A 25,369-nucleotide genomic window follows, 5' to 3' on the forward strand; every position below is an offset into this window, starting at 1 on the left:
CTGAAGTGCATATGCGTATTTAACGATGATGACAAGAAATTCCAGGCTTTCCGTTCCGGTCGGGACATGTGAGTCCATGTGCACAGTGTATAAAGCAGCACATATGTTTCGGTGTCCAGTGGGAAAAAGTTTTGACAAACGCAAATCTGGTCACACTAACCTGTATTCCACTGAGTCATGTCTTTTAATCCGACAGAAAGTTGACCGCATCAGCGACATAAGAGCTGTATTTTTATCTTCGCTTAGTTTATGCAAATTAGTGATGCAGTTTTAAGTTTTGTTTCTGTGAGAGTTGCGCAAAACTGAATTAAACATATTATAATGTCAAACGGGCTGATGTGGCTCTAGAGTGGTTATGGTTTATATGTCGTCAAGTTGAATTTATTTATGCAGATTAGTGCAGATAGTAATAATAATGATGATAATTTTAATATAAAAACGTCAATGATTAATTGATAATCGATCATTAATTCTTCGGACGATCGATTAAGAAAATTTCATCGAATGCCCATCCCTACTGTCTATACATATCATCATCATCTGTCATGTCCGCAGTGATGATCTGCCCGAGATATTTAATTTTTGTTGTAACAGACAACACAACATTTGACAGGCAAAAGTCAGGAAATCTCATGTGCTTATCTTCTTTGGCCCTGCAGATCATGACCAGACTCTTGGTTGCATTATACTTTAGATCATGCTCCACACTGTAAGATGAACAGATGTTAAGTAGCTGCTGGAGACCAGTGGTGCTCGGACTGAAAACTAAACTGAAACCAAATCATCTGCATACATTAAATGATTCACAACAAGATTTCCACAACAAGATATTTATTCTTATAGGTTTATTTCACTTTGGAAACAGTCTTTCTTTATAAAATGTGTTGTAGAAATAAAGTGGATTGGACTGGACAAAATAACACAACTGAACCTTGGTTGCCACTGTCCTAACCTGCAGATAAAAGACACATTCTCAGTGTATCGACAGCTCAAGCCTCAAATGAAACCTCCAGAATTCACTGAGCTGTAAAACTAGCCCTGATTAATGATTGTTTGTAGGTACTGGGGTTTAGATAGTGATGATTCAGATCAGAGAGACGCCTTTTAGGTTTAAACCGACTGGATTTAGGTGTAGGAACTGGCAACCCAAACGAGAGACTCATTTATGGCTTGTTCTGCTTTCTGATTGGATAATTGTCTTAAGAAACAAAACACCAAAAATTATAACATAAATAAATAAGACATGAGGTAAACCCGTTATCTACTACTGAGCATGGGGCTGCTTCTGGCTCCACTGACCCGGATCTAATTTACTTTTTACATAGAAAAATTGTCCCTCTCTTTATAACCGCTGCAGTGAGCATCGTTGTGTTGGTTTTGAAATGTTCGTATTAACCAGCTCTACATAATCCTGGTGTTTTTATTTTGCTAAATAAATTCCTATTCTTAATATGAAATTCGGCTTCGAATTCACTCCTATAATTGTGGCTTCAGTGAGCTTCATTTGACTGGAGTCGATTGCTATGGTTGACAGTCCTTTAGTCCAATTCTCTATATGCTCGATAAGCAGAAAGCAACATTTCAGTAACAAATTCATAATTTAAGTTCATAATTTAACCTTATCCTAAACTTATATTGTACAGAAAAACATCCAAAAATGTCCTGCTACTGTAAAAATGTGCCCATGATTAATATTGACCCTCAAACATGACTGTTTCATCTATCATGTATTGACTAAGATAGATGGATAGACATATATATTAAAAAAAAACAATGACAGTGGCTTGAGCTCATCTGGTTCAATTCCGGGAGACAGAAGGATTTTTTTTGTACATGAACAGTAATTATCGTGACCTACTCTTTGAATGTAAACCCCTTTTGAATTGTGTCCGTGTGCGTTTGCAGAGGATGAAGTTCCTGTTGCTGCAGCAGAAGTACCTGGAGTTCCTGGAGGACGGGAAGGTTCTGGAGGCTCTGCAGGTTCTGAGGGCCGAGCTCACTCCTCTGAAGTACAACACTGAGAGGATACACGTGCTCAGCGGGTCAGTCACAACTAATATTAAAGCTCTTATATTATGTAAAATTGATTCTTGTGTGTTTTAAATCATGTTAGAATGTTGATATTTTATCAATAACAGACCTGGAGTTGTGTTTTTTTTCATTCACACATGTTTGAGTAAATCTGTCTGCATCTCCAAAGCTCAAAATTGCTCCTTGTGATGTCATGAAGTGTTTTCCAGTTAACAGCAACCATTTAGGCTGCAAGATTAATTGCAAAAGAAACAAATGTAATCAAAAACATTTTACAAATCACTGTTGTTGTTTTTTTCAGTACCACAATTTCCTCCACAAAATGCTAAATATCTTATTTTGCATAAAAACTGCTAACCTTGTAGTTTTCAGAACAAATATGTTCTGAAATGTGATTCTTGTATCAGTCTGTCAGTTCAGATTTCAGTATTTTTGTTCATTCTTTGAACAGAATACTATTATTGAAACATAACTTGCAGGAGAGAAAAATCACACTTGCATATTTTCCCAAATCCTGCAGCTGTAGTAGAAAACAGAAAGATGTCATTGCACATTTGTTTTTTAATGAAGAGTAAAGCAAAATCCCCTTCTCAGAGCAGTTTGTTGTTGTCTTGAGCCAGAGGAAAGCTGACTTTCTCAAAGTCTCAGGCCCCTCCTTCAGCGTTACCTTGGAGCTTGTTTCATCAATAACTGATATGACAGTTACACTAATATAAAAGCATGTGTTTGTTTTCTCAACAAACCTCTTATTTGGCCTGGAGGCAGCCTCCACCTGTTTGTTCCCATGGAAATTTTGTTCTTTGGCCATAATCTTTCCAGTTGGCTACAGAGTAAAACTTTTCTATATCCATGGAGAATGTTCCATGAAATCATGAAGGTGTGATGTGTGTGTCATACATTGAGTTCTACACATTATCAGTCTGGACTCGCTGGACGTGACTGGGAAAAGGTGGAACGTCGTGACGAGTATTTGAATCTGATTGGTCGAAGCGTCACAACATCAGAACAAGTCGGAAAATCAAAGTTTTGTTACATCCAGCACAAAGCACAGACATCTTCCCTGTTCACAAATGCACAAAGCTCTTCACTCTGCATGTTTTTCACAAACTAGTCTGTGTTTTCACCAAAATAGGCAGAAGTATGTCAGTTGGCATTTTGACCTTGGCCTGGGAGCCTGCCAATTCTCAAGAGTTTGTGAAGTCACAATATCTCGAAACTCCATCTTGCTGTGCAGGGTCAGCAGGTGACATACCGCCTCCAGAAAGTTACATACATTTAGTGAAGTTAATGCACATTTCCTTTCCCATTGCAGGTTTATTCACTGTAACACACAATAGAGTCAGATATATTCTTCTATCCATTTATCATATATTATTCACCGCCATATCACTGCTAACACGTTGTCCTGCACATTGTAAATGAAGGGCTCTGGTGTTAAATGCTGAGCACTGGTGCAGCGGGGGCGACTGTTTGAGGAGCCCTGTTGAAAATAGTAGTAAGATTTTTTTTTTAAAGTGTGGCAAATATGAGTCACTGTAGCTGCAGGGCTGAGTAATACAGGGCACTTTAGGGGCACTTTTTGTGAGACTTAAGATGAGAGAAACTGGGCAGAAAGAGAACAGTTTGTCCTCAAAGTGCTAGGAGCTGGACAAATTAAAAACTTTGTCAGTCCTCCTGGATTAGACCTGGTTTAGTCCTGCATTAGACCGAGTTTAGTCCTGGGTTAGACCTGGTTTAGTCCTGGGTTAGTCCTGGGTTAGACCTGGTTTAGTCCTGGGTTAGACCTGGTTTAGTCCTGGGTTAGAACATCATGATTGACAAATATTGACACCATGACAACAACAATATGGAATTTCCTAATGTTCATTCATAACCCTTGTTAATACATGTGAAAGAAAGTAAGAAAGTGAAGTTAACATGGTTTAAACAGATTTTTCGTCATACATGTTTTTTTTGTTTGTTTGTTTGTTTGTTTGTTTGGGTTTTTTTGGAGTATAGATAGGATTAAAATGACTTAAAGCCGGTATCTAATTTTGTAGCTAAAAGATTGCAAGAAATCTGGCTGAGTATGTTGCACTGAAAAACACAGAAAACATGTGTCTTCTGTCTCTTACTCTGAATCAACTTGCATTTCCACAAACCTGACTCTTATTTGCCCAGGAGGAGGGCCTCTTTCTGCTTGTTTCCATGGAAATGTAAACAAAACAGTTTCCAAAGTGCTGCATAGAGATGTGCAGATGACAATAAATAAAACAACAGAGCATGAGTATGCTCAATTTAACCGAGCCAGCCCTAAAACACTGACACCAGAGAAGTTAAATAAAAGCAAAACCCATTAAATAGCAATAAATAAATAAATAAAATCAATAAAATTATTTAAAACATAATAATAAAGATTAACCCAGTAATTTTGATATTCCTGCTCGACTTACACTTCGTTTGGTTCTGGTTCAGTTCACTGATCTTAAAATGTTATGTGTATCATATAGTACAGGTCCTAAAAGGTATATAAACTCTGTATTTATTGTATTGTGCAGGTACCTGATGTGCAGTCACGCTGAGGACCTCCGAGCCAAAGCCGACTGGGAGGGAAAAGGCACCGCGTCTCGGACCAAACTCCTGGACAAACTACAGAGTGAGTGATTCTGATTTACACGACACAAACAATAGGTTGTGTTTACAAACACTACACTAATTTTTCCAGTTATTTATTGCAATTCAAGTCATGCAAGTTTAATGAAGAGCTTGAAATGGTGTAAAGGTAAATACTGAACAGACAGAGGTTTTAAAAAAAGATAAAAGATACAAAACACAAGTCCAAGCTCTGCTAAAACTACCTTGGGAAAAAAGAACAAGATGGTAAAGCTTGAAAACATGGAGTGTCCAGGCCTAAACCTCATGGAGCTGGTTTGGGATGAACTGGACAGAAGAGTGAAAGCCAAGAAACCTACAAGTGCCACACATTTATGAGAACTTCTGCGACAGACTTGGGAAGAACTTTCTGAAGAATATTTGATTTCTATTGTAAAAAGAACAATCCACGAGTGTGTTCAGCTGTTATACCTGCCAAAGGTGGACACTTTCATGAATCAAAAGTTTAGAATACGTTTTGGTCAACACTAAACCGTAAACAGTAAAAACAATTGGTAAAAATGTGGTGTTCTAAAACATTTGAACAGTAGTGTCACAATAATCCTGATAAAATGGTGTCTGAGTGGGTGGTACCGTCAGCTCACAGCGAAAAGGGCCTTTCTGTGTGGAGTTTGTATGTTCTCCCATCCTGTGTTCTCCCAAAAATGCAGGACAGGTTGTGCCTATAGTTAGATCTGTTACAATTGATTATTGTAGTAGTCGAATAGTCATTTTTTCGGTTAATATGAACTGCTGAAAATGTGTGTCTGACACATCACCACCAAGAACGGTGACAACTCTGAGGATGGCTCACAGCTCGCAGCTCACAGCGAAAACATGTCAAGGTAAACACGTCTCACTAACAAAGATGCCTGCCCAAAATAAAACCGGTGTGACAAAGTTTATGTCACAACAAGGAACATTCCAGGCAAGGCAATAACATCTCCATGGGGACGAGCATGAAATCCCCTTCACCAGAAAAGTTATCTAGTGCCAAGTTTTTGTAAAAGCAAGCAGATTTCTGACTGTGTCCTGTGTGTGTGTGTTGGATGATTGTGTGTGGTTGTATGGAAATGAGGGACTTTAATAATGATTGTGAAGCATTTTATAAAGATTTGTTTTGTGTCCACAGCGTACCTGCCCCCCTCGGTGATGCTGCCCCCTCGGAGGCTCCAGACTCTGCTCAAACAGGCCGTGGAGCTGCAGAGGGAGCGCTGTCTGTACCACAACACCAAACTGGTCTCAGGACTGGACTCTGTGTCTCTGCTGCTCGACCACACCTGCAGCCGGTAACTCTAATAGATCTATCTGTTTTTATAATCATATGAAAACTAGATCTGCTCTCTGCTCTCTGCTTTCTGGTCTCTGCTTTCTGGTCTCTAGTCTCTGCTGTAGTCTCTGGTCTCTGCTTTGGTCTCTGCTTTGGCCTCGTCTCTGGTCTCGTCTTTGGTCTTGTCTCTGGTCTCTGCTTTTTTTCTCTGGTCTGGTCTCTGGTCTCTAGTCTCGGGTCTGGTCTCTGGTCTCTGATCTCTGGTCTCGTCTCTAGTCTCGTCTCTGGTCTCTAATTTGGTGTCTGCTCTGGTCTTGTCTCTTGTTTCTGATCTGGTCTCTCTCTGCCCTGGTCTCTGCTCTGGTCTCTGCTCTGGTCTCTGCTCTGGTCTCTGCTCTGGTCTCTGCTCTGGTCTCTGCTCTGGTCTCTGCTCTGGTCTCTGCTCTGGTCTCTGCTCTGGTCTCTGCCCTGGTCTCTGCTCTGGTCTTCTGCTCTGGTCTGCTCTGGTCTCTGCTCTGGTCTCTGCTCTGGTCTCTGCTCTGGTCTCTGCCCTGGTCTCTGCCCTGGTCTCTGCTCTGGTCTCTGCCCTGGTCTCTGCCCTGGTCTCTGCCCTGGTCTCTGCCCTGGTCTCTGCTCTGGTCTCTGCTCTGGTCTCTGCTCTGGTCTCTGCTCTGGTCTCTGTTCTGGTCTCTGATCTGGTCTGCTCTGGCGTCTAGTCTCAGGACTCTGTTGCTCGACCACACCTGCAACAAGTAACTGCAGTTATTATGAAAACTTGGTCTGGTCTTTGGTCTGGTCTGGCCAAATCTTGCGCTTTAAATGTGCTTTTTGAACATGCAAGTTATGGATATTAGTCATCACATAACTGGTCAGTCTCTTGAATTCCTAATATTAGATTTTTTTGAAAGAATCTATGGGAAAAATCAATGTTTCTGTTGAGCTCCAGTCATTTTCTAATATTCAGCTTACTCACTACTACATATGACCTATTGTTTGATACATGTATTGATAACTATATAAGTAATCCTTGTTTATTTTTTATTTTTAGGAAGCAGTTCCCGTGCTACACTCAGCAGATCCTGACTGAACACTGTAACGAGGTTTGGTTTTGTAAATTCTCCAACGACGGAACTAAACTGGCCACAGGCTCAAAAGACACAACCGTCATCGTGTGGCAGGTCGACCTGGTGAGCCGAGCATCTCTTTACTCTGGGCAAAGAAAGACCTAAATGTGTCAAAACCACTTCAAATGAGACGATCCAGGTTTTTCTGTTCTGATACCAATGTCGATATTTTAAACGTAAACAGAATAAGGTAAAAAATTATCCACATGTGTTTTGTAATAACAGAACAGCTTTGTAAAAAGTTTAATATTATGAGACATTTTGGTCCAACATTGACCAATAAATCATCTAATTAAACAAGTTTATTGGCCCAAATGGAATATGGTTGAACCAATATTGATATATATCCGATCCACCAAAATCAGTGCTGATATCCGATACCAGGATCATATCGGTGCATTCCTACTTAAAATCACAACATGGATCTCTTTATGAGCAGTACGGATTAAGGTATTTAGTAGTTTGATATTATTTGATGATAATCTAGACCTAATGAATAGAATGTTTTTGGTTTTTGACTGATTTGAAAGGGGGACATATTATGCAAAATCAACTTTAATGAGCTTTTAACCTTGTTGCAAGTGTTTTCTTATCATTAATTCACTCAAGTTGTGTTTTGATTAATTCGTGCATGTTTGAATAATGCTGCAGTTGAGGCTTGAGTTCTCTGAAAATGTCTCCTCAGTTAAAATTATTTGAAAATTTAAGATGTTGAGTCACACATGAACTGTTGTAAGATCAGTATTGTGGTTTATAAATGACGATGAAGTTTGGCAATGTGATTTACTTATGTTATTGTTGTCTTCTTTAATGCATTCTTGTCTTGTTTAACGTGTTATAATAGTCGGTTTGTTGTTTGTGTGGCAGGAGACTCACAGTCTGAAGATGCTGAAGACTCTGGAGGGTCATGCGTACGGCGTGTCATATCTGTCCTGGAGTCCTGACGACGTTTACCTCATCGCCTGTGGCCCCGACGACTGCTCCGAACTGTGGCTGTGGAACGTGCAGGTAACGCAGCAGCTCATTCACCCGGGAATATATCACGTTTATTAATGTTTCTTTAAACTACTGGATAGAACCGATTTCGTACATTGAGAGTCTTTTCAATTACTGTCTTCGGAAAAAGTTCGGATGAAAAACTTCCATAAATGCAGAGCGTCATCAAAGCGAGATCCTGTTTGTTAAGTGAGATGTACAGAAGACAAACAGACTGAGCTGCACTTTCTTGTTCTTGTGGTTTTACAGCAACATCACGTCTTGGTCTCTTTGCAGTGGAAGGTGTTTCTTGGTGAACAGCTGGTGTCTTTCTCTTTGGCGTTGACTTTTTAAATTCATAACCAAGGCTGAGCGAGGAATCGGGGTTTTGCTTTGTTGGTGCTCCACATACAAAATGTTCGCTGCAAACTCGGGATGATTTCTTAGGCAGCCAAAGGTTACCCTTTTTCGTCCTTCCTGTGGATCAGTTCTGCCCATCGCCTTCACCTTTCACTATTTTTCAATTCCGTTGGGAAGGGAAACAGTTTGAACAGAGGTTTGCAGTCACACACATCTGATTCCCTTTTGCATTTATGGAGTTCACAAACAAATTTCTCAAGCTGTTTTCCGCTGTTAGGATCCAACAACCACACAATTAACGATGTCCGAATCCCAAAACTAAAATATGACAATATCAGAACCAGAAACAAAAGTGAAATGGTTAAAAGGCCTGAAAAGATCTGCTTTGTCAATAGACGCATCCCACTGGGAAAACAAACATGGCGGATTGATGCTCACTTTTTCGGAAAATCCTTCCCAGTATGGATTACGCAATGACCGGAAGTCCAAAATTTGTGATGCATGTAAACTGGTTTCAGTATCAGAATGACAGCTATAACACTCTTTTTCATGTTTAATAAAATAGAAGTTTTAATAATAGTAGTTTATTTAATATTATATAATCTGTTTGTCCTGTTGTCCTGCTCAAATGACTAATAATATAATGATTAATATCTGGTTAGGGTTGGGCGATATGGCAAAAAATAATAATAATAATAATCAGTATCAATTCTATTTTATTTTGTCTTTTCAAACAAAATAAAAATGTCTTTAAATATTGATTATATTGATTTGAATATTGATATTGACTGATGAACATAACCAAGACTTAGAAAATAGTCTTAACACATAAAATAGTAGAATTTCTTCCTCCAGAGTCCAAAACATGCTCGAGATTTACTGTAGACCCTTTAAAGAGACCCAGACACACAATATCATTGATGAATAGAAAAAGGGTTGGGCGATATGGTAAGAAAAAGAATCACAATTTCTTTTCCCCATATTGACTGATCTTGATTTTTGATTCTATTTTCTTCCATCTTATTGAAAACATAAACAGACATATTTCAGGCATAAAGAGCAGGGTGCCTGAACCACAAACATTTTTATTTTGTGTTTTTATTGGACTGAAAATTACAGAGAAATCCAAATGCAAAGTTTGGAATGAGTTTGTACAATACTTTAAACCTAAAAACATACGTGTGTGTACATCAAGTGGACATTCAAACATGTTTTCTATCCCCTTTGCTAGTGGATATAAGTATTTTCATTCTTACTGCGCCTCAAATGTAAAACCTGCTGGAAGTGAACAGTTTAAAGAATCCAGCCTTGAGATGTAAATTCACGAAGCTCAAATCTGCAGTTACCAAGTGCTGATTTATTCCTGATTCACAACAAAGGCTGTCTGTGTCTTGGGCCGCATCCCATTTCTCTGCACTTGCCTCCTGTTTCCTCGGCTGTCAGTCTGAGCAGAGAGCCAATTGATACTTTGCAGTGGCATCGTGCTGGGGGTGTTCAACATGTATCTCTAACAGTGTTGGGAGTAACGCGTTATAAAAGTAGAGAGTTACTGTAATGCGTTGTTTTTTTCTGTAACGCAGTAATGTTCGGCATTACAGGGAAAAAATGGTAATATTTTACTCGGTACAAATGTCACTAACACGTCACATTGCTTTTTTTTTACCCGGATTGAAATGGTGGGTTTTTCGTTTTTCTTCGTAAAAATTTGCTAAAATCGTCGCGATATCAACAGCGGTGAAATGCCGTCGTTACAGTTCCGAACAAGGAGCGCCCACGTAGACCATCAGGCACCTCACGGGGTAATCGCAGCTGATGCCCGATCGAGCTTTGCGGACACCTGCTCCACGGGTTCTCTCGGGGGCGGTCCTAGATTCAAAGTCCTGGTCCAGGTTTAGTCCTGGTTTAGTCCTGGTTCAGCTCTTGTTCAGTTCTGGTTTAGACCTGGTTTAGACCTGGTTTAGTCCTGGTTTAGACCTGGTTTACACCTGGTTCAGTCCTGGTTCAGTCTTTGGTTCAGTCCTCAATTCAGACCTGGTTTAGACCTGGTTTAGACCTGGTTCAGACCTGATTTAGACCTGGTTTAGTCCTGGTTCAGTCCTGGTTCAGTCCAGGTTCAGTCCAGGTTCAGTCCTGGTTTAGTCCTGGTTCAGTTCTGGTTCAGCTCTTGTTCAGTCCTGGTTTAGTCCTGGTTTACACCTGGTTCAGTCCTGGTTCAGTCCTGGTTCAGCTCTTCTTCAGTTCTGGTCTAGACCTGGTTTAGACCTGGTTTAGTCCTGCTTCAGTCTTCCTGTTTCAGTCCTTGGTTAAGTCCTGGTTTAGTCCTGGTTTAGTCCATATACGGCGCAAAAGTTCAGCATCTTCACACATTATTTTGGTGAGAGTAACTTAAAAGTGCTGCAATAGTCGTGTAATATTTTACATTTTTAAATACACTAATATTGTAATGTAACAAATTACTCTGAAATGACAGTAACAAGTCATAATAAATAACACATTACAGTTTTAAAGTAAATTGCCCAACAGTGACCTCTAATGGTGGAACAATGCATAGATTAAAAAAAGAAAAAACACAATATGAGTACGAGCGCTCGTGGTTTTGTTTTTATGAATCATCTCTCCCGTTGTAGTTCCAGTTAAGTCAATTTTCTAATAAAACTGAGACAGAGCCGAGCCTACAGTTAGCATCACACTCCCAGGGGATGTTGATGACGAAGTATCAGTAGCGTACAAGCTTCCTCTCGCCTCTTTCCTCGGGGCTGTGGGGGTTTACAGTGAAGGAATCGAGGCTCTGAGGAGTTGGTGCAGAGAAATGGGACGCGCCCCAGCTCTCCACCAACCACCTGTCATGTGGCTATGGTGTCCCATCTGTCCACACTTCATCCACAAACCGCTCACTCTTTTATTCTCGAAGCGTCACAGCACCGATCTCATTCTTCATGCATTTATTCAGTTTCTGGTTTAGACACAAAATCATGTTGTTTGTACTTGTTGCTTTTGGCTTTGAAATGAGAGAAATGTGAATTAAGAAGAAGGAAAAAGAGATGATGTTGTTTTAGGACAAAATATTAAAACCTTCTCTACCCACAAGGCACCAGGCCAAACATTGTAATACGACATTGTAAGTGTATTATGTATTAAAGGTGCCCTGTGTAACTTTTCTGGTCACACTAGTACATGTTTGAGTTGTTTTCGTTGTGGATGCAGTGTTCGTCCACACTAAACCGATTGAAAACAGCTCCAGAGACGGAACGATCTGGTGCCACATGCTCCCACGGATTCATTTGAGTACGAATCTGATCCGGCACCCTGTGGACGCCTGAAAACGCTGATACGCTGATGTAGTTCTATGCAAAGTAGGCTAATTCAGCGCCAAAACGCTAAGAGGCTAGAATATATGTCCATTCATATAAACAGTCTATGTGTATGATCGTACGCATAATCGACCGTATAATCTCTGAAAAGCTTAACATGAATCATCTCCAACGTGATAGAAGAACAGAACAAACTCATCATCAGCAGAACACCCCTCTGTCACACTCATATTCCACTGAGTTGTGTCTTTTAGTCCAACAGAAGCTGAACCGCATCAGTGCACAAAAGCGAGCTGTTTTTTGAGCACTTAATTTATGCAAATTAACCATGTGGTTTAAGTTTTGTTTCTATAAAACGTAAACAAATATGCTCAAAACTGTGTGGATAGGGAAGACTTGTGGCCACAGAAATGAGTCAGTCCACACTCTGAGCCATCATGCTCATCTTAAAATCCAGTGTAAGTAACAACTAACAAATAATAATACAGGCTACAAATCTGTACCTTAGAGCAGTTTTGCAATGTAAAAACATAAAATGAATAAAATATAGTTAATAAAAATAAGGTACAGAAAAACATAAAAGTATCTAAAATAAACTATATATCCAGCTGTTCTACAATCTCTACATTTAAAAAAATAAAATAAATATACTTATTTATATAAAAAAATATCCCAAATAAACTTTGTTAAGCTCGTTTCAACTCGATTATGTGAGTTTTGAGATCACACAAATCAAAATCATGATCAAAATTCATTTTAATTGCACAGCTTTAGTTTGGCATATAAATTATATGTTACCATTGGAGACAAGCAGATGATTATCAGCCCAAATATTTCTTTAGCAATCAGATCATGCACGTATTTCAATAAATCCAGGTTATCTGCATAATTTTGAATGTCATACTGTGGAACATTCCAGACAATGCAAAAAAGACAGACCCATGTTGGCTCCTCACCTGAAAAGTGCAGCTTTAAGAACTGTGAAAGCATTTTATGATTATGTAAAAGTCCTGATTGTTAAACTGACCAGAAAGCAGAATGAGCTTTTCATTTTCGGTTGCCAGATACAAATTTTTCCTCCTTTGAAAGTGATCTAAGAATGTAATCTCTCTCCCCCTGTGTGAGCAGACGGGCGAGTTACGGACCAAAATGTCTCAGTCTCACGAGGACAGTCTGACCAGCGTGTCGTGGAACCCAGACGGCAAGCGTTTCGTCACCGGGGGGCAGCGTGGACAGTTCTACCAATGTGTGAGTATCAGAAATCTGCTCTGAAGTGTTTATGAGGTACAGATACATGCACTCTGCCACCGGGGGTCAGTACAGTCTAAGCACAGTCGAAGCAGGGCTGAGTCTGGTTAGTACTTGGATGGGAGGTCGCTGGGAATATCAGTGCCACAGTGGGGCAGCGGGATCTAGCAGGGTGTAGTAGAAACTCATTTGTCACATTTACATGAGAGTTTTAATTCGGAATAAAACTTTTACATTCTGAATAAAAATGAATTCCGCTTTAAAAAGACCATGTAAACACTTAATTCCTAATGAAAATGATTATTAAACGTATTCCAATGTAAGTGGGTGGTTTATTCCGATTTTAAAGCCGAATTAATTTATTCCTTGATCATGTAAACCACAGGTGTCAAACATACGGCCCAGGGGCCAGATCCGGCCCTCCAAGAACTTTAATCTGGCCCTCAGCTGATTTTCTATTAAAATATATTAATGATATTTTCTATTAAAATATTGGTAATTTTCTGTGGTGTTTATCACAGCAGCATCTCCAGTGTCTCTGTACGTGGCCCCTCCCACCAGAGCAGCACAAATGAAGACTTGTCTCTTTCCAAACGCTCTTAAAGGACGATCGTTTTGACTGTTGACCGTGACACCCTCATCAGAAAAATGTCCAACATGAGAAAAGTGGAGCCGAGTGCAGGATTTTACAACAAAAATGGACTTATTCCTATTTGCAGACAAGTTCATGTTAAAACTTTGTGTTGAAATTGCATTTTTCTTAAAGTTTCAGGTTGTTCATAATATTATAATATTTTGTAAAAGAAAGAGATTCATCAATTAAAAAAGATTGAGACACTCTGTAATAGATTTGTTTCTCTGCACTCAAATATTTAGAGCACTTTCATTTCTTTCCGACATTCCTTAAAGCGTGATGAGAATTCTCCAGTTACTTTCATTTTCATCGAAACCACTGTGAAAAAAGTTTGGATCGTGTTTGTGTCCGTGGCGTAATGACTAACAGACATGACAAAAATCTGGTAGCCCGGTCGATGTAAATACGTTGTGTCTCTGATCAAAAAGTGAGCAAAGGTAAAATGTAAAGTCAAGGAATATTTAATTCCGAACTATTTCCTTCAGAACAATTAATTCATGAATGTTGGTCTTCGGTCGAGGGGTCGATGGTAAAGTTTGGCCACTGAATGAATAATCACTACAGTTTTTGCAATTTTAAAGTTAATGTCAATTTTCTCTTGCTCCACTCCCTCTTTCTTTCTCCCCTGTATCTCTCCTCCTCCTCTCCTGTCACTCTCAGGACCTGGATGGAAACCTGCTGGACTCCTGGGAGGGGGTGCGGGTGCAGTGTCTGTGGTGTCTGAGCGACGGACGCACAGTTTTAGCCTCAGACACTCACCAACGAATCAGAGGCTACAACTTTGAGGACCTCACTGACAGAAACATGTGAGATACTCCTACTACTACCACCACTTTAGGGTCAGTCCGTATGAAATCTGCCATTTTCAAGAAATCTCCCCTATGAGCCATCTCAGATTTGGCAGAAAATTTTTCTAAAAATTTCTAAAATCACCAAATGAAAGAATCTCAAATTTTAGCTCAGTCCCTTGAGTCGTTCCTCAGTTACGGCCCATTGAAATTTTGGGGCCGTGCTCACTTTTTCTGAATCCTTAATTTATAAACATGTTTGAGAGACCATAACTTCATGAAAAATAGAGCTAGGAAGCTGAACATGTGTATTATTGTAGATTCTTGGTCACAGATTGGGTATCTGTCTGGTAATATTGGCGCTGTGGGCCCGCAAAATCTCACATATGGTTGCCGCTCCGAATTTTTGAAAATGAGCTCACAGGTAATTTTTGGTGGAGCTTAGGGACTTCAGTTACCTTTAATAGCCTTAAACACTATTTGCTTGTTATAAGAGAAGACAATTGGAGATTTGTGGCTACAGTGCTTTAGAAATTTTTAGAAAGTTTTTCAGCCAAATCTGAGGTGGCAGCTATTTTCATATGGACTGACCCTTTATTAACATTGTGGAGCAAAAAAAAAAAAAAAAAACTCAGGAGAACCATAACAAACAGTAACAGACATACTTTGACCTATCATCAGCCAGGTTACTTATTATCAACATAAAAATTCCATCTGTTCAAATCAACACTTGGCTTTTGTGTTTCAGAGTGCAAGAGGACCATCCCATTATGTCGTTCACCGTCTCTAAAAACGGCCGCTTGGCGCTGCTGAACGTGGCGACTCAGGGCGTGCACCTTTGGGACCTGCAGGACCGGGTGCTGCTGAGGAAGTACCAGGGTGTCACCCAGGGCTTCTACACCATCCACTCCTGCTTCGGGGGACACAACGAGGACTTCATCGCCAGCGGCAGCGAAGGCAAGACAAGAGAATTTATCAAGTGTTATAAAGTTCAACATAATGCTATAAAGAAGAAGTAGAAGCATGAAGTTGTAATCGAAGAAATATCTGAAGTAAAAGTAAGTTATTTGAAGTCAATTAAGTAGAAGGCAAAATGTGACACCTGATATTTATAATTTTTATCTCAATGATTGGAAAAAACTCAATTATATCTGAAGAAGTGATGCAAGCAACACAACTGCTCAAATCATTTACTGTTGTCACATTTAAAAACGTAAGAAAAACTGAATTGGTCCAATTTAGTTTGTTTGCAGTTTCACTTAATTTATGTGAGGATCCTAATTATTCAGAGTTAAGTTTTGCCGTCAAGGTAAAGCTAACAACTGGTAATGCACTTTCTGATTCTGACAATAAAATGCCTTAAAATTGGATCAGACAAGACAGATTTGGAATATCCTTCGGGATCAATAATGTATCTATCTATTTTGCTCGTATACATGGGAAAAACTCAGATCCGGCCCCTTTAATAGTTCGGCTCAGAGTTCATTTCCCTGTGTCCTGTGTCTCTCTCAGATCACAAAGTGTACGTGTGGCACCGTCGCAGTGAGTTGCCCATCGCGGAGCTGAGCGGGCACACTCGGACAGTGAACTGTGTGAGCTGGAACCCCGCGGTGCCCGGGCTCCTGGCCAGCGCCTCTGATGACGGAACGGTCCGGATCTGGGGTCCCGCTCCTTTCATGGACCTGCCTGAAGCAGAGGGCCTAAGTGGTATGTGGGAACATCATAATAATAACTGTATGGAATCTAATGCTAATTCATGTGCATGAGAAACCTACATTTTTTTTGTCAGTGTCAAAAAGTAGTTTCAGTGGGTTAATCATGATTATGGAATCAAACTGAAAAAAAGTATTAAACATTATGCTGTATAGTGGAGAAAAGATATGGTGCCACTCGAGAACTTACAGAATCAAGGGCAAATACATTTCCTATAATTTGTCTTAAGGCTTTTTGATATTGGTTCATGATTCCTACTGTAAAACTGCATGTTTCTATTCATCAGTTTCAGTCACATGACTTACTCTGAAACCTCTGGATAACATGCAGGGTACAATAGGTGTCAGCGACCACCACAGTGTGCGAAATACAGGGGGGATTAACCCATGACACCCCTTTAAAAAGCCTCAAAAGCAAAATTTTGAGGGGGCTCAAATTTTGGGGAACAGAGGTACCTCCAGATGCGAAAGGTATCACAGGTATTAATATGTTCCTCCTTAACACCGTGGGTCAACCTCATCTCAAGTTATCATTATGAACTAATAAAAGAGCAACATGTAGAACTTTGTACGCAACTCACCGCACATCTGTCCGGAGCAGAAACTCTGAGGTCAGGTTAACAGCAGCAGCCAAAAGCGGTAAAGACACAGGAGAACTCACTGTAGCTCAAAGCCCCTCAGGACGGGATTGGGGGTCCGGTCCTTGGTCTTGTTCCGTCCTCTGAGCGCGTTAGTCAGTTGGTTCGGTAGATCTGTCCTCTATGTCCTGTTTCCAAATGGTGGTGCGCAAGACCAGTGCGCTATGAACTGGGTATGAGAGGTTCCCTGCCGTGGTCTGCGCGCTGGGTTTTTTGTGCGGGGATATCGAGAATGCCCTGTGGACTACAGGTCTGGGTCGGCTGCTCCGGTCCTCCGTGCTCGACTACGACTGGTTCCGAGGTGGTGTAAAGCATCCAGACAGAAGCGTGAATCCAGTGTGGTTCATTATATATTGTTCTGAGCGTCCGTCCTCCGTGCACGACTCCCGGCTCCAGCCTGAACCAGAGCTGCTCTCACTGGGTCAGGATCTAGTCCGACTGCAGCATTTCTCACACGAGGCTATATGCGGTTTATTTTATAAGTTGAATCAACTGAACAGGGCCTATTCAGTTTAGACTCTAAACTTTACAGAACTGTATTAATCAACCAAGGAACATACAAACCAATCATGACACTACTTAGCCAATCAAATCTGTGCATTCAAGGTGATCACAACTCTGCTCAACACTTCGGAGATGAGGACCCCCCGAATATTGACGAGTATTTCGCACACTGTCATCACACAGCATGAACGGAGATGGTGATGTCTATTTTATTCTTGATAAAAAATCTCACCATAAAGTTCAATACAAATTTGAATCCTTATCATAGTTATGGAAAAGTTAAATTAAAAAAATGTCATCTTACACACACACACCTTACCTCTTACACATCTTACCTCAGAATAGTAACGCCATTTCTCTCTAATCATAAACTTTACTGAATATTTTTTTTTGCTAAACTTGTTTTTGTAATAGAGTGCTGCAGCATGGACAGCTGATAGTCGCTTCTACCACTCAGACTTTTCTCTCACCTGACACCTGGACAAAGGGACGAATTTTCTGAACAGCCATTGGACAGCGGCTCGTGTGTGGGCGGGACATAAAAAAAGGGAGTCACCAAAACTATGAACCAATCAAAACACTGATGTCAGGCTCCCATTTTTGAAAGACCCGCCTCCTCCCCTTTGGACCACAACACCCAAATCCTAATATTTATTACCAATGTTATTTAATCTCCACAGAAAATGGAGGACCTCTCATGAGAATCTACTCGCAGCGTATTTGAAGGATGTATCGGCCACTTGAAGAAATACTTTTTAAATTGAAATGCTTTTAAAGATGTTTTTGTTTTGTTTTTGGTCCCTGGTTTACATTGCTTTGACGTGCAATGACTGAGCATGTTGCCTCGAGAGAAATTACATTTGTATAAGATGTCACTACATTTGAGTTCAGATGGAGGCAGGAACTGATCACAACTGGCGCTGACGTGCAACTTTGCCTGATTCTTACTGCTTTTTGTGCATGAAGAGCGCCCCCTGCACTTGAAACAAAGCACTACATTGAATAGTCACGAGTCGAGTTGATTCAATTCAAACTTTATTCTTAAAAATGTTCCTTTATGTGGCATTAACTCTACTTTTTCATTCACCAATTTTGATAATGGTGCTTAATGGGAATGAAAGACAGTATTTATTATAGGGACAGTGAAAATTAATGAGCTACTGTGTAAATTACAGTGTAAATGGGAGCACAGAACCAAGATTTTAACTTCTCGTCTTGTCCAGAATACTCACTTCTTCAGTACTTTATGAAAATCTGCGTTGGGTCAATCTATTCACGCTTACCAGAAGACGTTTGGAAACATGCGGATTACGACTTCCAGTGTAGCTACGACACTCAGCATGTGATAAAACCGTGGATTCAGCAGCAGTGTCTTCACAACCTGCCAAAGACTTCCATGAGGGGCGTGACTTTAAAAAAAATAAATCAATAAAATTAGATAAATTATAAAACACAAATTAATAGGCAAGTTATAAAAGCAAAAAAGAAAGAATACAATGACATCTAGATAAAGAAAACCAGGCAATTTTCTCAGTTACCCTGCGTTCGATTATCCTTCCAAATCGGTTTTCCGAGGAAGTTGCCTTGAGACACGGAGCGACTCGGACCTCGGTGGTGGAAAAAGCAGACCGAGCAAGGATTCCGAGTCAGAATCCAAGATAGCTCTGCCTACTGTGATGTGTAAATATGAAGTGTTTTCATTGTGTCTGGACACTTTGGTGGTTTAAATGACAGTTCTCCATGTCACTGCCTGTGGGTTTGATAGTCAGTGTTGTGGTGAGGCCAGTATTGAAAAAATACTTGGTTTAACAGGCGTTAAGGTTGTAACGGAAGAGAAATCATAACATAAAAAGAAGTGCAAATGTCAAAAATAAAAAAAAATTAAAATGAAATTAAAAATTAAAGTGGATGAGGGAATAGTCATGATCATAATCCACGTAGTCCGACACGCGAAACATAATAATACGCTTCAAGATCGGATATGGCGTCAAATCCGAGGTCCAAGTGGAAGTCGAAAGATAATCGTATGCAGGGTTAGGATCTCCAACAAAGCCCAAAGCCCGCATGTTTCCAAAAGTCTTCCAGTTCTGTGACGTAAGCGTGAATAGAGCCCACTGGTAAATCTCTCAGTTCAGAGTTCAGTGATTGACAGGTGGATTAGCCAATCAGAGACACTCATGGTCCAACCGATCAAAAAAAAAAGGCTGCCTATGATGAAAAAAGAGATTAAAAAATATCTCGAGCGACTGAAAAACATGACAGATCAAAAATGAAAAATGAAAAGACCCGTGAGCTCCTTGGTCTCACGTGCGTCAGTGAAATAAACAAATCTGACTGGACGATCCTGCTTGGTTCTAGATCAAGATGCGGCTCATTGTTATAAAAAAAAATACAGAGTGAAACCAGTTTGAATTCCCAGGTCTAAATCATCGCAAAAAAATCATAAAATCGTGATGTTTCTTTTCACAATTATCATAACACTAAGACTTGATATGGTGACGTCTCTAGTATTTGTTTTCCACGTGGCCTCTGCTCTTCCTGCGTCCATCTGAACTTTGCACTAAACTGGATCATGATTTTGTCGTTCGCTGCCTGATTTGAACCAAACGCTTTTCCTTTTGGCCTTTGACCTTTATTTATTTATTTGCGCGTTGTTTTTTCCTGTTACACCTTTACGCTTTTAGCTCTAAGTCTGTTTTTTTGTTTGTTTTTTTCTTCAGTGTAGCGTTTCATGGCGTCTGTTTTCTTGGATTGCTGAAATGTTTATGAAATGTATTTATTTGGATTTTTTGCTTTTCGATTTTTATCTTTGTTTGTTTCAGTTTGTTTTGGGGTGGTGCAGTTTAGGTAGGACACACTCACTCATGAAAAAACGTCCATATTTTTCAAACTAAGTAGCCTACATTTTTCATATCCAGTAAACAGACCAAAGCCAATTCAACGTGACTTATTAAAAGACAATTTTGTGCCATGATAAATAGTAAAGACAAATTATCATTATTGTTATTATTTATTATTATTACTATTATGTGTCTAAATTATGTTAATGAAATTGTTAAAAATAGACAAACTACGCCACTGGGCTATTTCTGATTGTTACACTTACCCATTATCACTACAAGTTTTGATCATTTTAACATGATATTAAAGGTGCAATGTGGAGGGTTTGGCACTGTCTTGTCTCCATGGAGATGTTTTTGCGTTGCCTTGAATATTCCACAGTATGGCATTACACTTACCATATTTTTCAGACTAAGTTGCTTCAGAGTTTAAGTCGCACAAACCAAAAAATGCGGAATGAAGAAGAAAAAAGCATATTTAAGTTGCACTTTTTGGGGGAAATTTATTTTAGAAAATCAGAGACCAGGAACTGACAATTTCCTTGTGAAAGTCAAGTTCTAGTAAAAACAACAGAACAGAGAACAACAGACTGTTAACGTCACATATGAACAGTTCTTCAGATAAACTATAACATAAACAACAGAACAGAACAAGTTTAACAAACTCTTCATCTCACTCCAAATCACTAAATCTGTTCAATTCTTCATCCTCGGTGTCACTTCTGAGCAACTCCACAACCTCCGGAGGTAAACAGAGCGCCGCTTCCTCTTCTGTGTCACTGTTGTCAGACTCGGCATCAGTTCTAGTTAGAATTATTCCGGCCTTTCTGAATCCCGACAGGATGGTTTCGGTGTCACTGAAGTCCAGGTTTTGTTGATTCCATCCAGTGACTTCCAGAAAATTTGCATGGCGCACCCTCCCGGTTACTCTCTCCAAACTTTCTTTCTGCTACTCGATTACCACTTTCAGCTGCATGTTTTACTACTTGCAGCAAGACAGAGGCTCTTTCTGCAGGAGACATGCGCAGTAGAGCGAAGTGACAGTGGTACAGGAGGAACAGGAGCAGCAGATACTCACACACAAGACTAGAGTGCCCTCTGTTGGCTGTCAGTGTGAACATTTTAATATATAAATCACACCTAAGTCGCAGAAACACCCAAACCATGAAAAAAAGTGCAACTTATAGTATGAAAAATACGGTATATATTTATATGTGTTTTCACCACTTATAAATGCCTTGAAAACCATGCAGTCTTACTGTGAACAGGCTTCCCTCTCCACAGATCTGACCAGGAACTTCTGGTCTGGTGGAGTCACCTGTTTGTGTCCATGGAGGTAGATTTCTTAAAGGGCACACTGTGGAATATTCCAGCTAAGAATAAATAAGGTGACATAAGAGTACTATGAAGTTATGAATTAATTGGAGTAATATTATTTGTAAAAAACATGAAGATGGTTTATTCAAGAAATTATTAATAAGATGAATTTTATTACATTTTAAGTATATAAAAGGTATTTATTTTTGTATGTATTCATTTTCTAATCAGCTTCTTTCATCTGATCTAAAACAACAGCCTTGAATTGTTGATCATGGGTTTTAGCGAGTGTCCCAAGATTTAATTTGATGCCCCAAAATGACCTTAAGGAAAAAAAAAATAGTAATTGTATTTGTAATTTGCACATTGTAAATAGCATGCAGCTGGTCTGTATGTAAAAAACACATATATATTATAGAAGAGCAGTTTTATTTATAATATTTCTTGCTGTTTGGTCACGATTGGCTTTGGTCTTTAGATGCATTTCACCGTTGCTCTGTTTTCCGCTACAACTGGCACCTGTTCCGATTTTAATTTTAAGGTCAAAATAATGACCAAAAACTCTACGGGGGTTGGAACGAAATTGTGAAAATGTTACATTCATGCAAACCAAAATGCTCAAAGAATTATTTAAGTAGTTTCAAGTGAAAGTCCTGGTTTAGACCTGGTTAAAGAGTTTGTATCTATCTGCCTTTTATTTCTAGTTCAGTTCAAACACCTTTTAATCCTAACAATTTTAGGAGCTTGTTGTGAAAAAAAAAAAGACTGAACGATATGGATCCTGCCTGTGCATTTTTAAAGGCATTTTGTTTGACAAGAACCATAAGAACCACAAACAAATAGCTTTATTGTCAATTTCTTCACATGTACTAGACATACAAAAGAATCAAAATAACGTTTCTTTCTGTCCCATGTGCACAGATACAACAAATAACATCATCTCTAACCACTACAGCAGGCATCTCCAACCTTTTTATTCTGGTGATCTATCTTCATAAACCCAAAAATGTCAAAGAGCTACTAATTTTATCTGTCAAAAGAAATTAACTACAGGTTGGAGACCCGACCTGCACCACAGTAATCATAGATAAATAAATTAAGCTAAAAACACTAGTGTACAGTTCAGTGCATTTCAAGTCAGATCAAGTATCAGCAGCAGTAATAAGAAACAGCAGAATGTTGCAGAACACAAAGCAGTTTCTTATGTGGGTCTAGTGGAGGAGTGTCAAACTCAAATTCGCAGAAAATTAAAAACTGGGACTAAGTCGTGGGCCAAACTAAATATTTAATGGAAAATTTCGACAACATCTGCATGTTTTCTCTTCTTTCGAGATATGTAATGTTAAACCTTTTCTTGTTAAAATAAATGTTTAATAATAGTTTTGCTTAAACATTGAAACCAGAACAAGCATAATATAAAATAATAACAACATTTAAAATAAATAATGTCTCTATAGTCGATCTGTAGCCGGCGGGCAGCTCTAATACATGTTTGATATGATCTCGTGGACCAAATATATCACGAGTCAGGTTGAGTCTGATATGTCTGGTCTTTTTGGGGGATTGGGGAGGGGGAGGTCTAAGTCCAGGTGTTCTTTGGGAAGTTCTGTTCTTGGGGAGGTGCAGATTCCTAGCTTCCTGGCAGCCTGGTTGGTAGAGAGGGAAGAGAGTTCGGTACCCGTTGTTCAGAATTGGGCTTAGTCCTGGATTACCACCTACAGTACATTCTTATTTTATTTGTCCTTGTGAGTATCACCAGATCTAAACCAGGTCTATACTAGGACTAAACTAGGACTATACCAGGTCTAAACTAGGTCTACACCAGGTCTAAACTAGGACTATATCAGGCCTTTACTGGGTCTAAACTAGGACTATACCAGGTCTAAACTAGGTCTACACCAGGTCTAAACTAGGACTATACCAGGTCTAAACTAGGACTATACCAGGTCTAAACTAGGTCTACACCAGGTCTAAACTAGGACTATACCAGGTCTATACTTGGTCTAAACTATGTCTACACCAGGTCTAAACTAGGACTATATCAGGTCTTTACTAGGTCTAAACTATGTCTACACCAGGTCTAAACTAGGACTATATCAGGTCTATACTAGGACTATATCAGGTCTATACTATGACTGTACTAGGTCTAAACTAGGACTACACCAGGTCTAAACCAGGACTATATCAGGTCTATACTAGGTCTAAACTAGGTCTACACCAGGTCTAAACTAGGACTATACCAGGTCTATACTAGGACTATATCAGGTCTATACTATGACTGTACTAGGTCTAAACTAGGACTACACCAGGTCTAAACCAGGACTATATCAGGTCTATACTAGGTCTAAACTAGGTCTACACCAGGTCTAAACTAGGACTATACCAGGTCTATACTAGGACTATATCAGGTCTAAACTATGACTATGCTAGATCTAAACTAGGACTACACCAGGTCTAAACTAGGACTACACCAGGTCTAAACTAGGTCTAAACTACGAGATGTGTGAAGAATCCCTCAGTCGTCCAGGTAGAATCCATGGCGAGGAGAAAATTCAGTTTGTTGACTGGACAAAAGTTATTTTGAAGACGTTTCGCAGCTCATCCAAGCTGCTTCTTCAGTTCAGAACTGGTCTAAACTAGGACTATACCAGGTCCAAATTATGGCTATACCAAGTCTAAACCAGGTCTATAACGGGACTACACACTTCCACAAGTACAGTCAGATTGAAATGTGTTTTGAACTGACTCTAAATTCAACAAACATTTTAAACTACAGAGAAATACCACAATTTTAAAAGGTCTGATCCAACCACAGCTAAAAAACATATTATTATTATTATTTATATTAGCCTCGTGTGTTTTGTTCAAACCACCCAGATTTCCTCGGATCATCGTCGGGGGTGGTGCCAGTTTTAGCGGAGCCCGTGTCCGTGTGGGTGGGTGTGTCGTTGGCAGGGGTCGGTGCTGTGAATACTTTTGTAACATAAGGACTTGTACAGAGATTTTCCTAAAGTCTCCGGATCATTGCCTGATATCTGTGAGCTGTGCTGTACTTCCTCTGTTATGGCATGTTCCCTTGGGCAGCTTTAAGTTTCAGGCTCCCACTTATTACAATAGGACTGAAGAAAACACGCTCTTTTATTAGATTTTACTTTTAACTCTCTTCAAAAACAAACGAGACGGTGATATTAATAAAGATGCACTGTGTAGCTTTTCTGGTGTAACTCCCACAGTACAGCATTAAACGTATCTATCTATATTACTCGTTTACACATTTTAATTGCGCAAAAATACCTTGAAAAACATGTGTACTGTAAGCGGGCTCGCCTCTACACAGATCTGTCACACATGCGAGTTTACAAGAAGATGGGCAGGTTTAGTGCTATAGTGTGGAATATTCTAGACACACTTTCAAAATTGGAAAGCTACAGTGCAACTTAAAATGCATTGCTTCATGAATGTCGGACTTCTGGTCATCGCGCAGTGCATACTGGGGAGGATCCTCTGAAAAAGTGAGCATCAAATCGCCATGTTTGATTTCCTAGTGGGATGCGTCTATTGACAAAGTCTATCTTTTCAAGGCTTTTGAGCCATATCACTTTTGTTTCTGGTTCTGATAGTGTTATATTTTAGTTATGGGATTCAGACATCGTAATTGTGTGGTTGTTGTATGTCCTAACAGCGGAAAACGGGCTTCGGAAGTTTGCAAACTCCATAACTGCAAAAAGGAATCAGATGTGTGTGACTGTAAATCTCTGTTCAAACTGTTTCTCTTCCCAACAGAATTGAAAAACAGTGAAAGGCGAAAGCGATGGGCAGAACTGATTCACAGGAAGGACAAAAAAGGAAACCTTTGGCTGCCTAAATCATCCTGAGTTTGCAGTGAACATCTTATATGTGGAGCTCCATTGAAGCAAAATCCCGATCCCTCGCTCAACCTTGGTTATGAATTTAAAAAGTCAACGCCAAAGCGAAAGGCACCAACT

At 39.7% G+C, this 25,369-nt stretch overlaps 1 protein-coding gene across 2 annotated transcripts in view; it reads left to right on the forward strand.

Annotated features, from left to right (window-relative positions):
* LOC110159127 (WD repeat-containing protein 26) overlaps positions 1-25,070 on the forward strand; it is a 39,237-nt gene extending 14,167 nt beyond the window's left edge. The window contains exons 4-14 of one of the 2 annotated variants that reach the window (XR_008633452.1): positions 1,906-2,042; positions 4,569-4,666; positions 5,795-5,951; positions 6,981-7,119; positions 7,924-8,064; positions 12,831-12,950; positions 14,245-14,390; positions 15,121-15,329; positions 15,885-16,079; positions 17,641-23,714; positions 23,858-25,070. Coding sequence is in view for 1 of the 2 variants with exons in the window: in XM_020923685.2 (XP_020779344.2) it covers positions 1,906-2,042; positions 4,569-4,666; positions 5,795-5,951; positions 6,981-7,119; positions 7,924-8,064; positions 12,831-12,950; positions 14,245-14,390; positions 15,121-15,329; positions 15,885-16,079; positions 17,641-17,663 (1,365 nt within the window). In the remaining variant the exon portion in view is untranslated. Of the gene's footprint in view, positions 1-1,905; positions 2,043-4,568; positions 4,667-5,794; positions 5,952-6,980; positions 7,120-7,923; positions 8,065-12,830; positions 12,951-14,244; positions 14,391-15,120; positions 15,330-15,884; positions 16,080-17,640 lie in introns of both variants that reach the window. The other variant, XM_020923685.2, reaches the window with a different exon arrangement.
* The last annotated feature ends 299 nt before the right edge of the window (positions 25,071-25,369 follow it).

This window comes from Boleophthalmus pectinirostris, unplaced genomic scaffold (assembly GCF_026225935.1).
Source record: "Boleophthalmus pectinirostris isolate CB_2022bp ecotype Guang Dong unplaced genomic scaffold, ASM2622593v1 HiC_scaffold_6, whole genome shotgun sequence".
Classification (NCBI taxonomy): domain Eukaryota; kingdom Metazoa; phylum Chordata; class Actinopteri; order Gobiiformes; family Gobiidae; genus Boleophthalmus; species Boleophthalmus pectinirostris.